The sequence below is a fragment of the Micropterus dolomieu genome, linkage group LG22 (genome assembly GCF_021292245.1).
Source record: "Micropterus dolomieu isolate WLL.071019.BEF.003 ecotype Adirondacks linkage group LG22, ASM2129224v1, whole genome shotgun sequence".
Classification (NCBI taxonomy): Eukaryota; Metazoa; Chordata; class Actinopteri; order Centrarchiformes; family Centrarchidae; genus Micropterus; species Micropterus dolomieu.
This window is the reverse complement of record NC_060171.1, coordinates 15,479,188-15,492,128: the sequence shown is the minus strand read 5'-3', so window position 1 is coordinate 15,492,128 and position 12,941 is coordinate 15,479,188. Positions and strand designations below refer to the sequence as shown.

The window sequence follows — 12,941 nt, the reverse complement described above, 5'->3', positions numbered from 1 at the left end:
GTATATTGTGAAATATAATGTGTTTTTAGAAATAAAGTATTTAGTTGTTTAAAATTTACAAAATGATATAACTGTGCCAGAGATTTAGGCTGTTCATAATTATACATTATTGTCATTGTTTTCTGAGTCTATGCTACATAATTAGCCACTAATTTCAACATTGCAAATAAATATGTTATATTAATATAGCATTTAATCTGAAAATGTATCATATGTGTTTATGTGTACTAGCTTGATTTAACCTTTCTGGCCCATATTCAGCATTAAACCTGGTTAATATGAAGAAAGCTGCTGTGGCTTGTGGACTGCTGTCCATGGTGCTCATATACAGCAGACCACTGAACATTTCAGCAAATGTTGCAGCATCTTTCAGTGGATCTAGTTTGTACTTAGAGGAGGATGTGCTGGTGGTGTTCATGTGGTCACCAGCCAAACAAACACTCAGATAAGTGTATGTAAAAGTTGCAAAAGGTTTATTTAGCAATGGTTATTGTAGTGCATCATTCTTGTCTTAATAAATATGGTAAATATAACAGCAGAAGGAAATCTCTAACAACAGCGTAGAAAAGGAGTAGTTTTAGCAACGTAATGTCATTCATTACTTTCAAACCTTTGGATAGCTAAGTTGGATTTTAATCTTTGTTGTTTCGTGGGGTGATTATAGTGCAAACTGAACGATCTTCATTTCACACAGGGCACTTTTCTAATATCCAGTCAACATGTAATGTGAGTGCATATAAATAAAATGCAGGTAGTAGTCGCTCCTGTGATTCTGGTGCAGAGGAACAACTGCTCAGCGCTGCGTTTCCAACCGGATGACTTTAGCAATAGTACCAGGTTAGAGCAGCAAGCATTACAGCACGTAAGCCTGCACAGGGAGCTGCACGTCTTGCAGGTCTCAGCAGGTTAAGACACATTGTATGTTATTCAACATGTGTATCCGGACGTGTAGTGGGGTATCTTCAGCGGGATAACTTTAGCTCACTAACAGGAACCGTCTGTCTTGTTTGCTGGCTGCTCATGTAAATTGTCCTGTGTGCAGTACCGTACTCCTTACACAACCGCTTGGAAGGACGCACAGCTGCAGCACGTCTGGCCGTTGTAACGTTACATAAGCTGATTTTAAAATGTCGGTAAGGTTACATTTCATCCGCTAGTTATCGGTCTTGTCTGTGAGTAATTTACACGTAGTCCAGATGATAAAACATGAACCGCAGCAAAGGTGAACCATTCTGCTAACGTTAACGTCATGAAGGAGTTTTTGAGGAAGGCACACGGCATTTTTGTAAATATCGCCCTGTTTCCGAGCACATTTGGCAGGAGAAGCCCACGGCCAGCTGCCTCAGAGGTGTTGACCTGCCACCTGCTGCAGCGTAAACTCCCGCCGTGGACTTCCTACTGTGTCCGCTACAGCGCCGTCCACAATGACCAGTTTGGACTGTCCAACTTTAACTGGAGAGTCCAAGAATCCAACTACCACATCCTGAGAACAGGCTGCTTCCCCTTTATAAAATATCACTGTACCAAAGCGCCTCCACAGAACCTGGACTTCGAAGACACGTTTTTCACCATGTTGAAAGTTATTAATCTGGGTCAGTAAATACATTCTACTTTATTATTAGAGACAGACAATTATTATATTATATTTTTTTTAAACTGCAGCGCTACATAATCACCGTTTCCTTTTATTGCAGGCATCCCTTGTTTGGCCTATGGCATTGGTTGCTGGATGGTGGTGGGAGCTGCAGAAACAGTGCAGACAAGTGTTGGACCCATCACAGTCTATTTTGCATACAAAGAAGACGAAGGCGCACCATACTAAACCATGAAGAAATCACTATTTTGAATGTGTTTTCAAGACACTCTTGTCTGCCAAGCTGCTGTATATACAACAGTTCCCAAGGTGATAGCCTGGTGCACCTGTTGACAAAAGTGCCATATTGTGTCATTAATGCTCCCATAGTCTGACTGCACAGGTTAATTTGTGTTTAATAATTTAAGATTTAAAAGTTGCATTGAAGGAGTCAGTTGTGCATGTTATTACACTGACATATAAAACTGACAGTGATTATTTGGAAAGCTAACTTTCCATTAAAATTTCATGGAAAGTTTCTCAAATAATAGACTATTTAACACTACCTGGATGTCTAACACTTTCCTGGATTTTTTCACAGCGTCGTCTGTTAGCATATCAGCCTCCAGTGCATGTGTCTTTAAAGTCATTACATTGTAAAAGTATATTTTTGCAACGAATATTAAAGTGTATGAACTGACAACAGGTCCTTTGGCTGTAATGGGGGTTTTTTTGCCACATGGACTTAACACTTGTTGGTCATAAGGATCAGCCAGCTCCTTAAGATTAGCTCTTGAAGCAATGTGATGGTAAATGAGACAGACTGTATTTCCTTCAATGCCCATGTCTTAAGAATTAATAATTCATATAGATGATACCAAGTGGCAGTGTTTATTTGATCCTGCCATGTCTTTGGCTTCATTTTGCGTGACAAATACAGGAATTTAAATAACCCTGGCTCATTTATTTAAAGGTAAATTAGTGATCACTCTGCATGCAACGGATAATCAATAGTGGTAGAGAAAAAAACAGTGACAAGACAGGTCTGATAAAATAGGTTTTAATTACCAAAGTGTGGCCTTTGTAAAGAGACATCTACATCCCTTCCTTCAGGCCTTCTCTGGCCTTTGATTTCTGGTAATGTGCTTTGCTGACAGGGCACACTTACCTCTGCTGCCGAGTCCTGCTCCCTCTGAGAGGCAGGTTGACAAACTGCCATATTGATTTCTTCACCCCTCAGCATCTCCTACTAATAGCATTTATTGGCGACCTCAATTTTCTGGCTCTGGCCTCTTCATTTTTAGCAATATTGAAAGCGAACTAATAATTTCTTGTTGTACATGTAAATCAATGCACCTTTTGACCTTCTTTGCACTTGAATGCCACGCAATCTGCCTACATGCTTTTGATTATGTACAGCGTCTTCATGAGTGTCTTACTCGTTCTATGCAAGAAGATTTAACTGGGTAATTGAATTGAATATAAAATAATATCAAAAGCTGTTAAATGTTCCTTCCTCATGGTCTTAAGATATGAGTCTTTGTAGGCCTAACCAGCATTTAGAGTAGCACCACCATCACCTCCTTTCCCTGAAAAAGAAAGCTTTGTTCTGCTGACAGGAGCACTAATTACTGAAGCAGACATTAAACAGATATTTACAGTTCGTGGTTGTGCAGTATTTTGCACAACTCCTCAATCACATTTGAAAGAATACAATGTAACATCTGTCATGTACAAAATTCCCAAACCTGATGCAGAATTCAGCATGATGACACCACACACTATCTCTTAATCATACTAATTGCCTTGAACAAGGAACAGTTAGACACACTTATGGAAATTTGATCCATAGTATCAGGCTGCACTTAAATCCCCCTCTTTCATTTCAAACCTTTCATCAGTACTGAAAGTGTGCATGGGGAATGCTCAGGCAACCATGTCTTAATTACTCATTGACCCTTTGACCTGCGAGCTGCATTGATACCGCTGTACAGCCAGACACAATTGCATGGGGTTGCAACTGACTGCAGCTTTGTGTGCAGCTATTACAGGATGATGCGAGTCAGTGAAATCTAAACTGTGGAGCATGTGAGTGCATTGTATTTGTTTTCAGGGCTTCACCTTTGAGTCACTCTAAACTGCAGGGGAGGGCACCCCTTCAGCTTGTGCAGAGGCTTAGCATTACACATGGAACCTCAGTCACTACCGGTGCAGGTCTAGGGTATCTGCACTGCAAATGAGCTGCTGTACAGCTAATGCTGTAAATTAACAAAATATATCAGTGTTTGGTGCGAGATTTATGCCTTTTAATAGCCGTCGTAGTCTTGTCCTGTATTGGAGTGTCTAAATTACCCAACACGCAACTAATGTGGTAATGAACAAAGAATGAATGCCTGTTTGGCAAGTTTAATTGCATGCTGAAGCTGGTAATAACTTTTGTCAAGGTGAAATCTTTAAATACTTGTACTGTTTAGAATTTAGGTAAGTAAAGCAAAACAAGTGCTGAAATTGAGTGTAGTGTTGCTGTAAATTGTTAATGTTCAGCAGTGAAATTGCTAATCAACTTGCAGAGACTTGTAATTATCTTCTATTTAGCTAATAAGTTCACAGTTTCTTCACTGCAAAAAAAATAAATAGTACAACCACGTTCAACTGCTTGAAATAGTTGATGCAGCCAATGCTTAAATCAATTATTCAGCAGGAAAGTCACAACCGTTTTTTCTCTGTCATATAGATATATGGCTTGGCAGAAACAATTATTGTGTGAACAACCCCTGCAGCTAATGCTGGCGAGGTTATCATTATTAAGCCTCCGGATCGGCCACCAGCACCGTCTCCGCGCTTGCTCCACGAGCAGCAGGGGTACCTGAGCCATCACTCAGATCACTTTAAGGATCACGCTGGAATTACATCTTAATGCAGAAGTGTCAGCCAACATTGTCACAATATTCTCTGTGGCAATGGCACTTTTTGAATTATAATGTGACAACTGAAACATAAAGCTCATTACTTTTCAACTAGAAACATCTCCAGCTGCAGGCATATGCACACTTTGATCAGTGTTGGAAGAGCAATACTTAAATAATACTTAAGCAGAGTGAGACATATCAAACATTTAATAATTGCCAACCTCTTGTCATTGACACTTGAATCACTACCTTTTCTTTTTTTTTTGGAGGGGGGATAGTGTACTAAAGCCATTAAAAATCTATTATGGTGCATTTCTTGACCCCAGGGATGACAGGGGGCACCATAATTCTTGTCTTTATAACCCCTCTTTCTTCTTTTTCTTAATGACGTGTTTTATGTGTGTGTGTGTGTGTGTGTGTGTGTACGTGTGTGTGTACGTGTGTGTACAGGGGAAAGGGGACTTTAGAAACACTAAAAACTATACCTGCTGTGCCAATCAGTGTTGGCAAAGCTTCTGTCAGTGGGTGGCTGAAATGTCTGTCAGTCACCTGTTCTTGGTTTTCTGAACCACTCCCAGCTGATATTAGGACTAAGTTACAGTAAATACAAATTCTGGACAGGTTTTCCTCATTTTGTGCTTATTTTGCACTGTATCCAAATTTGTATAGTTTAATAAATCATTGTCATTGCTTTTTACTGTGTTTAGTTGATGCCCTAAAGCTTGTGCGCTTAACTCTATGCCCAAATCCTTTCTTTCTTCCAGTTCAAGTTGATTATTGTTTTGTTTTCCTTTGTTGTGGATGATGTGGTATCATGTTCTCTTCATTCATACTTAATGCTTACTCTGTTGACATTAAGAGAGTAATAGATTTTAATAGTTTTTCCACAACTTATCGGAGAGTTAAATGAACTATCCATTTTTATTATATATTATGCAGTATTTAAAGTTTCAGCTCATTAAAAAACAGACGCCCTCCACACCCCCCAGGCTGTCTTTTACCCCCCACCAGCATGCAGTCAGGCTCCTCTAGCCACGGGCTCTGCTTGATCTGTTTTTCCTAAGTCAAAATGGAAATATTCAGAAATATTTATTTATTTGCTTATGCCTTTTATTTCACCAACGTACAGTCTAATGTCAGTGTAGCTTAAACAAGCGCATTAGTGGATTAGAGAAAGGCACAATGTATAATTTGGTTGGTTAATATATGTTTTATCCTTAAGTTCGAGACAAAATATTTTGTAAAAAAAAAAGTTTAAATACCTTTATTTTGCACCAGAACAGGCCCCTTGTGTCATTTGATTGCCCTGCTTCTTACTTGCACAATAAGCAGCAACCTACACAGCAACTCAATGCCAGACTGGGGATTTACATTAAATACACTGATACTGATGCTGCATACAAACATAGAAATGGAATAAATCAATTTTGTTCCCAGAAATGCTTCACATACTTTTTGATGCAGCGTGATCTCCAATCTTTCTGCAAATGAGCTGCAGTCCCTTGTAATGGTTTCTGCTCCTCGTGGGAGGCCGGTGTCTCAGAAAAGCTGCTGATTGAGGGAGAAATGTAATACAGGTGTAAAGCAGACTTGATAGGGGTCTTACACGAGGGTTATGCATTTTAACAGTGATATACATACTGTTACATATTTATCAAAGAATATGGAATTTGCTGGGTTGACTTTTTCTGGCCTGCAGAGACTTGTACATTTCTGCTGGAGTGTTGTTAATTCTGGCAGAGAGGGTGGCTATTATATTGAATTAATAGGAATTAAAGGTTTAAATTGGTTAAGTAAGCACTTCAATAATCATGAGTGGATTGCTGTGTGTGAGAGGTTTATAGGTGGTGTAGACCTCTAGTACTTAGATGAAAGAAATGGGGGGAGTTGTGAATTAAAAAGCTGGTTGATGTTCTGTAGATGTGGACAAGAAATCCCAAATAAACTATGTTATGTAGATCTGAAGGGATTACTCCATTTATCGTTTAGTCGATCGACAGAAAAATAATCTGGAACTCTTAATAAGTGACTAAGCATTTCAGTCAGTCATTTATCAAACAAAAATAGTGAGAACATGCTACAATTCCTCATATTCCGGCTTCTCAAATGGGAGCATTTGCTGCTTTTCTGTCATATATCATAGTAAACTGAATACCTTTGGTTTTAGACTTTTAATCACACAGAACAAGACCTCACCTAGGGCTCTGGTAAGTTGGGATTGGAATTGTTTTAATATTTTTTGACATTTCATTGAACAAAACATTTATTGAAAAATAAGTTAAGCAAAAATGAAAATAACTGTTAGTTGCTGCCCTAATACTGTACATGTTATGGCAAATATTCATTGATATATCTTTTATCTAATGTAACTTTGCTATGCATGTTATGTATTTAAGTTGTAAGAAGTAAAACTCTAGTAGCAAGAGGTTCTTTCAGAGTTCTTCAGAGTCTTGCTGACTACATATCAGTATTACATGCTGATTGTGCATTGTATGTACAGTCTAAGGCTACAGTTCTTTACCAACGGGTTATTTGTGTACATATACTATTTTCGAACTTGTATTGCAGGACAGACAAAATACGTTGGGATTTAATTAAGGGCTCCCTTTGAATGCTGACACCTTCAAGCAACGCATTATTATTCAATAATGCCATCTTGGACCCTCAGTGTGGACATGGCTTGAGCTCTTGTAAGTGAAGTTATGGCATGGGTCAGTTGGAAGCGTCTGCTTTACTTGATGTGGCTCCCCCAGCAGAGGTGGACTAATTGAGGTGTGTTTTTATCTGGGCTTGCTAATGATGATGAGGGTGCAGGAGAAGGAGACTGTCCCCTTAGGCTGAGGAATAGCATGACTTAGCCAACCTTCTGTACTTATTGTCCAACAAAGGGGGAATTCACTTAATGCAGTGCTTCAGAAAAGTGGATAATTGTGGCCACAATCAATAAAGTAACAGAGCGGAAAATGAACGGTGTGTGCAGTGTAGCTGTGTTGTAGATGTCTGACGGAAATTGAAAGGAGCGAGGTTCTTGGTTTTGTGTTTGTTTCGACCAAGTCATCAAACAAGAAGTCGATTCCAGTTTATGCGCACAATATACATATGAAAGCAGGTAAAGCTATACATATTTACTTGTGTACGTGTAGCTGTGAAAAAAAAAGTGTGTGTGTGCGTGTGTGCGTGTGTGCATGTGTGCGTGCGTGCGTGCATGTTTTTGCCTGCATTTGTGTATATATGATAGAAGGGGTAGGTTTGGTTGGATGAGCCACATTGTTCCTGTGCGGCCTAGTGACATCGCTGGAGGGCAGAGAAGGGATGGGACCTGAGAGGGGTGACAGTGATAAATAGCCCTTTTAATAACAGCTGCCCCACTTGGCCAGCTAGTCCCAGTCAGTGTCCTCTGTGTATTTATGCCTATGTTTATTTATGCATCCATAGCATGCAGGAAATCACCACCGCAGGGGTACAATCATTCTTTTTTTGTGGTGGGGGGATTGCATTGGTTTAACTTTAGGAGGAGGTAAACTAGTTCGTCTTAAACCGAGCAGATATTCATTTAACCCTCAGGTTGATCTGTTGGTATGTCTGAGTTGACATACTTCAAATCTATTCACATCTGAGAGAGACGTCTAGCTATGAAGAACAAAGAACGGATTATACTCTAATGTACATGTCACAGTTTCGGCTTCAGTTGTAGCAATGGCCTTGCAGTCCATGAGATGAAGACAGAAAGGGAATTTGGATATGCATTAATAAATCCCGCAAATGTCTTTCTCCAGTTTCTGAGGACAGATTCAATGTTCTAAACACCATGCACATTTTCTTAAGAATCTGGATATGCTGTTACTTTGTGCTTCTTATGCACTATACAGCCTTCAATCTGCATGTTTTTATAATTTTGGTTCATTGTTGCTGTATGACTGAAGTCAAAAACCTTTTGTCTGCTGAAATATGACCTCAGGCCCAGGTCTGTGAATAGGGAGAGGGGAGGCTGTAGATCAGAGGTGTCAAAGCTTCTTCCCTCAGGGCGATGCCGGCGCTGTTCTCACTCAAACCAGTTTCCCCCTTTAATTGGTTCAATTAGTTAAGCATCCATATACATTATCGTGCATGCATATTTCATGACTCTTCTTAACGCTCTGTTTAAACAGAACAACTTCCGGCTATGATTTGCCATTTGGATGAATGTCAAGGAGACTAAATGATTGCGCTAATTGAGTAATTAAAAGCAGATGTTGGAGCAAGAGCCAACAGCATACACTTTAAACACTTTGCCCTCCAGAAAACCTACAGTGTTTTTGACACCCCTGTTATGTATGGTTATCCCAGAGGTGCCTCTGTAATAGTTACAGTTTCACCCTTGTGATTATTCAGTTGAAGTCTTTGCTATTGAACCAAAATGGTGTTTTTATGCTATTTTGACCATGGGAAATGGTCTGGAAAAGAAAAGCCCATCATGCTGCCTAATGGCCAGACTCAGTGGTGCACAGATTCAACACAAGCTCTAGACAGGCAAAGCACGATATCTTCACACTTGTCCTATCACTCTTACCCCCCGCTGTCCTCTGGTGGGACACTAGTGGCCTGTATGAGACTCTTTTGAGGGAGATGATGTTATGTTGAAGGTAATTAACATTGGAAATGTGCCAGTAATGGGAATCAGTGTGCCATCAAATCGCAAAGGAACAGAGTGTATTTCCATGGTTTTGACAGCTGTGGTGATTGGAGCATTGCTGGAAGGCTTTACAAAGTGCAGATCAATAAGTAACAGTTTTCCTATTAAAGAAAAATTACTTGGACATTGCACTAAGATAGCTTGTGGCTGTTTCTCTTCACACCAGCTATGGAGGAAAGGTCTCTTGTTGAAAGACGTTATGTGTAATTTTGTCTTCACTGAAGAGTTATTTGCTTTTCTTTTATTCTAGTACTCAGCAATAATGTTGTATTGTAATGCATGGTTTGAAACAGGCTGATGATGGGATTCTGGACGCCCACCCCTGACCCTGAAGGGTGAAAGAAACTTGAACTTGTATCCCATGGTATTTATTAAAATCAAGGGTTTTGAATATACGGATTTTTGTGTTCACCTTTGTAATGGGCAGTAGCTAACGGATATATTTATATATCTAATCATCACCATACAGGTGCATCACAACCTGAGCAAATGGAGCTAATCTTCTCTTTGTGAATTACACTTTTGTAATTATTAGAGCTGAAACAACTTATTAGTTGATTAGTGGATCGTCAGAAAAATGAGTCAGCAACAACCAAACATTATCTAAAAGTGCCAAAATATGTGCTGGTTCCTGCTTCTTAAACGTAAGGATTTGTTGCTTTGCAGTACTTTATGACATTTTAAATTGAATATCTGACTTTTGGACTGTTGATCCTATAAAACAAGACATTTGAAGACTTTTTCACAATTTGTTCGTACTTCTTACAGACAAATAATTAATCAATAATAAAAATAGTTAGACAACAGGAGAGAGAATTACCTAAAACACTATGAAAACATGTTTTGTATATTTTTAAATTATACCTTGAGCAGACCAACGCAGTACATTTGAATGGAGATCTTGGTTCATGGAGACTACCTACAAAAGAGTTAATAGGGCAATTTATTTTGTGACTTGAGTTTTTTCCCCCTTTGTGTGACAAGACTAAATAATGGCACGTAAATAGTATTATCACACATTTCCCCCCAGAACCTGGCAACATTGGGGATCATCAAGGACCTCTGCCACTGGAGAACATTTTCAGTTTAACCTTTACTCTCTTCCCATTTTCTCAAAATAATTATCTTGGCTGTATCACCTCTAAAAAGTATATGTCATACAGAGAAGGTAATAATTGCCTTCTTGAATGAAAAATGTAGTCAGGATATTCAAAAGCAGTGGAGAGAGTTGATGACAAATCTTGCTTTAATACATCTTTAGGCCACTGGCGTGGCTAATGAACTTAGTAATTACTCATCACTGGTTGGAAGAGTTTAGCCCGGGTGAGATGAAAGCAATGGCTGCTGGGAGCCACTGGAATGGCACAACAGGCAACAATCAACACAGTGTCTGCACAACAATCAATCAAAACTGTCAGGCCCTTAACAGTCAGAGTAATTTGCTGGTGTTTTTCAGAAATGAGTACCCCTTGTAAAATGTAGCTAAGATCACTTTCCCAAACACCTTGCAGCACAATATTTTTAAACCAATGAGATTTGTTTCAAATGATTTATCACACCGCTCTTAGAAAATGTATTATTTTTAGCAAAGGAACTGTTTCATAATCTCAAATTACTCCACTCAAGCCTGAAGTCACTTCCTCTTACAATACAATGTACTGTGTGGTTGAATGTTAACATTTCATTACAGTTTTTTGGCTCCGTGTTACAGCTCGGCAATTTCTATTACTTGTTTTCTTTGTTTTACACTAATGTCAGTCAGTCACACATTTGATGTCATGAGTATAAGACTATATATGTGTATATATGTATATGTGTGTGTGTGTGTGTGTGTGTGTGTGTACACACACACATTTATATACATATATACACATATATATCTACATATACATATATATGTATATATGTGTATATATATATATATATGTATATATATACACACACCACACACACATATACAGTATATATGTGTGTGTATATGTAATATGTAATATGTGTGTATATATATGACTCAAACATTTCAATTTACATATATGTATATATAAGTTCTATCTATCTCACACACTATTGAACATTTAAATATCAATTGTCGTGTTTTACTGAACATCTCTTAAACCACAGTGATATTTAAATACGAGTCAGAGCAGGGTGGTGAGTAACGCTGGACTATTCACAGATGCTCCTTCCTGCAGAGCTCTAAATCATGTTTCTTAATTCCCAGAGCCACATCTCAATCATACTCCTTGCTAATTTGAGAGTCACCCTCATTTCATTTTAAACGATTCATTTTTGGCAAATTTGTAAATGGCCCCGATGTGTTCTACAATTTAGTCAATTACTGTTTCAGCCAGCAGGACTCCGGGGACCAGGAACATACATCGCCTGGAGGTACCATCTCAATAATTGTTTCAGAAAAGTTGGGAATGGATTGCTAACGCTCTGTTCCACTTATTGAAATGTCAATTGGAGCCAAGACCCTTTTACTTCTCTTCTCACTCTTTCTCAGTATAGTATGACTGCAACACCTTTCCTTCTCTGTCTCAGTACTAACCATTACTAAAAGGATAAAATTGAGTTATATATTTCCAAAACTGTATTTATTCTTGTGATTGTTTTCACAGAGAATATTTACCAGGATCTCAACTGAATGGCAATGGTTTAGACTAGTTTCTTAATGTTTCTTTGAATTAATCCATGACTTACAGTTTTCCTGTCATTTGGATAATGAAAATGTAGCAGACCATTGGAACTCTATTGTATACTGAAATTGTAATTAATTATTAATTAGCTGGAAAAAATTAAGACATGATAATAATCCAAATTAGATCTTAATGGGTACTAATTAAGAGGAGAATCCTTCTTTATGGAAGCAAACAGCGTGACCTGCAGACCCCAATTAATGAAGTTATTATTAGCCATTTTCTTGTGTTTGACTGATCTGGATCTTGTTCAATTGAAGGCAAAATATATTACAAAACTCTGGGAAAAAAATGTGTTTCTGTTTGTTTTGCCACAAGGTCCCTCACCCATCCTCTGAGTCAATTAACCTGTGATGAGCCTGTTGGTACAACACTGATTAATTAGAGCAGAAAAGGGATCAACGCATGTTTCTGTGGAGGAGCCCTCAAGTTTGTATTTAGCCGCTATCTGTTGCCTTTGTTCCCCCATGCGCGCCCCGAAACACAAGGGCCTAGACAGTGAATTGTTCATGTAAAGACATCTCACACATCCACACAGTATGATGCAGGTCATGCTTTCAGATCATCAGTCAGAACAGCAGCTTTAAACAACTGTGTATATAGTCATTGTTAATAATAGAGAATAAACGGTGTGCGCTGTGTGTGTCTATACTGTGGGTCAGCTGCTTGTGTCTGTTCTGATTACTGAATGGGTAATTCTGTACTTCTGTGTGTAAGACCTTCAGCTCTATTTTATAATTAACTTTTGCCTGCGCCCATCAGGTTCCATTCCACACTTGATGTGTCCATAGTGACTGTTACATGCAACCAGCTTGCCATTCAGTATGTATTAAGCTGTCAGAGTGGGCTGCTCTCCCAAGCCGCCTGTCTTCACTGAACAACCCAGCCTATTAACTCCTATTGACTGTGACACACATGTCCCTCCAAAATGAGCAGTTCCGTATTGATTTTTCCTGAGAGCTGCTCACTTCCCCCTTTCATGCCGCCAAGGGTGAGATCTTTATCCTGACTGATTGTATATGTTCATCGTATCAGAGTACTGTTGTGCAATTGCCATTTCAGACTCACGGACCCTCTTCTGCCCCCCC

General features: G+C 38.9%; 1 protein-coding gene across 3 annotated transcripts; it reads left to right on the top strand.

Annotated features, from left to right (window-relative positions):
* The first annotated feature begins 789 nt into the window (after positions 1-789).
* lg22h15orf61 (linkage group 22 C15orf61 homolog) lies at positions 790-2,282 on the top strand. 3 transcript variants are annotated; one of them, XM_046037620.1, is made up of 4 exons: positions 799-837; positions 1,043-1,133; positions 1,321-1,592; positions 1,695-2,282. In XM_046037620.1, the coding sequence occupies exons 1-4, from the start codon at positions 816-818 to the stop codon at positions 1,820-1,822; spliced, it is 513 nt and encodes a 170-aa protein (XP_045893576.1). In that variant the 5' UTR covers positions 799-815; the 3' UTR covers positions 1,823-2,282. The 3 variants fall into 3 exon arrangements, with proteins under 3 accessions (XP_045893578.1, XP_045893576.1, XP_045893577.1); XM_046037622.1 differs by having other exon boundaries at positions 790-837; positions 1,043-1,592; XM_046037621.1 differs by having other exon boundaries at positions 831-905; positions 1,043-1,592.
* The last annotated feature ends 10,659 nt before the right edge of the window (positions 2,283-12,941 follow it).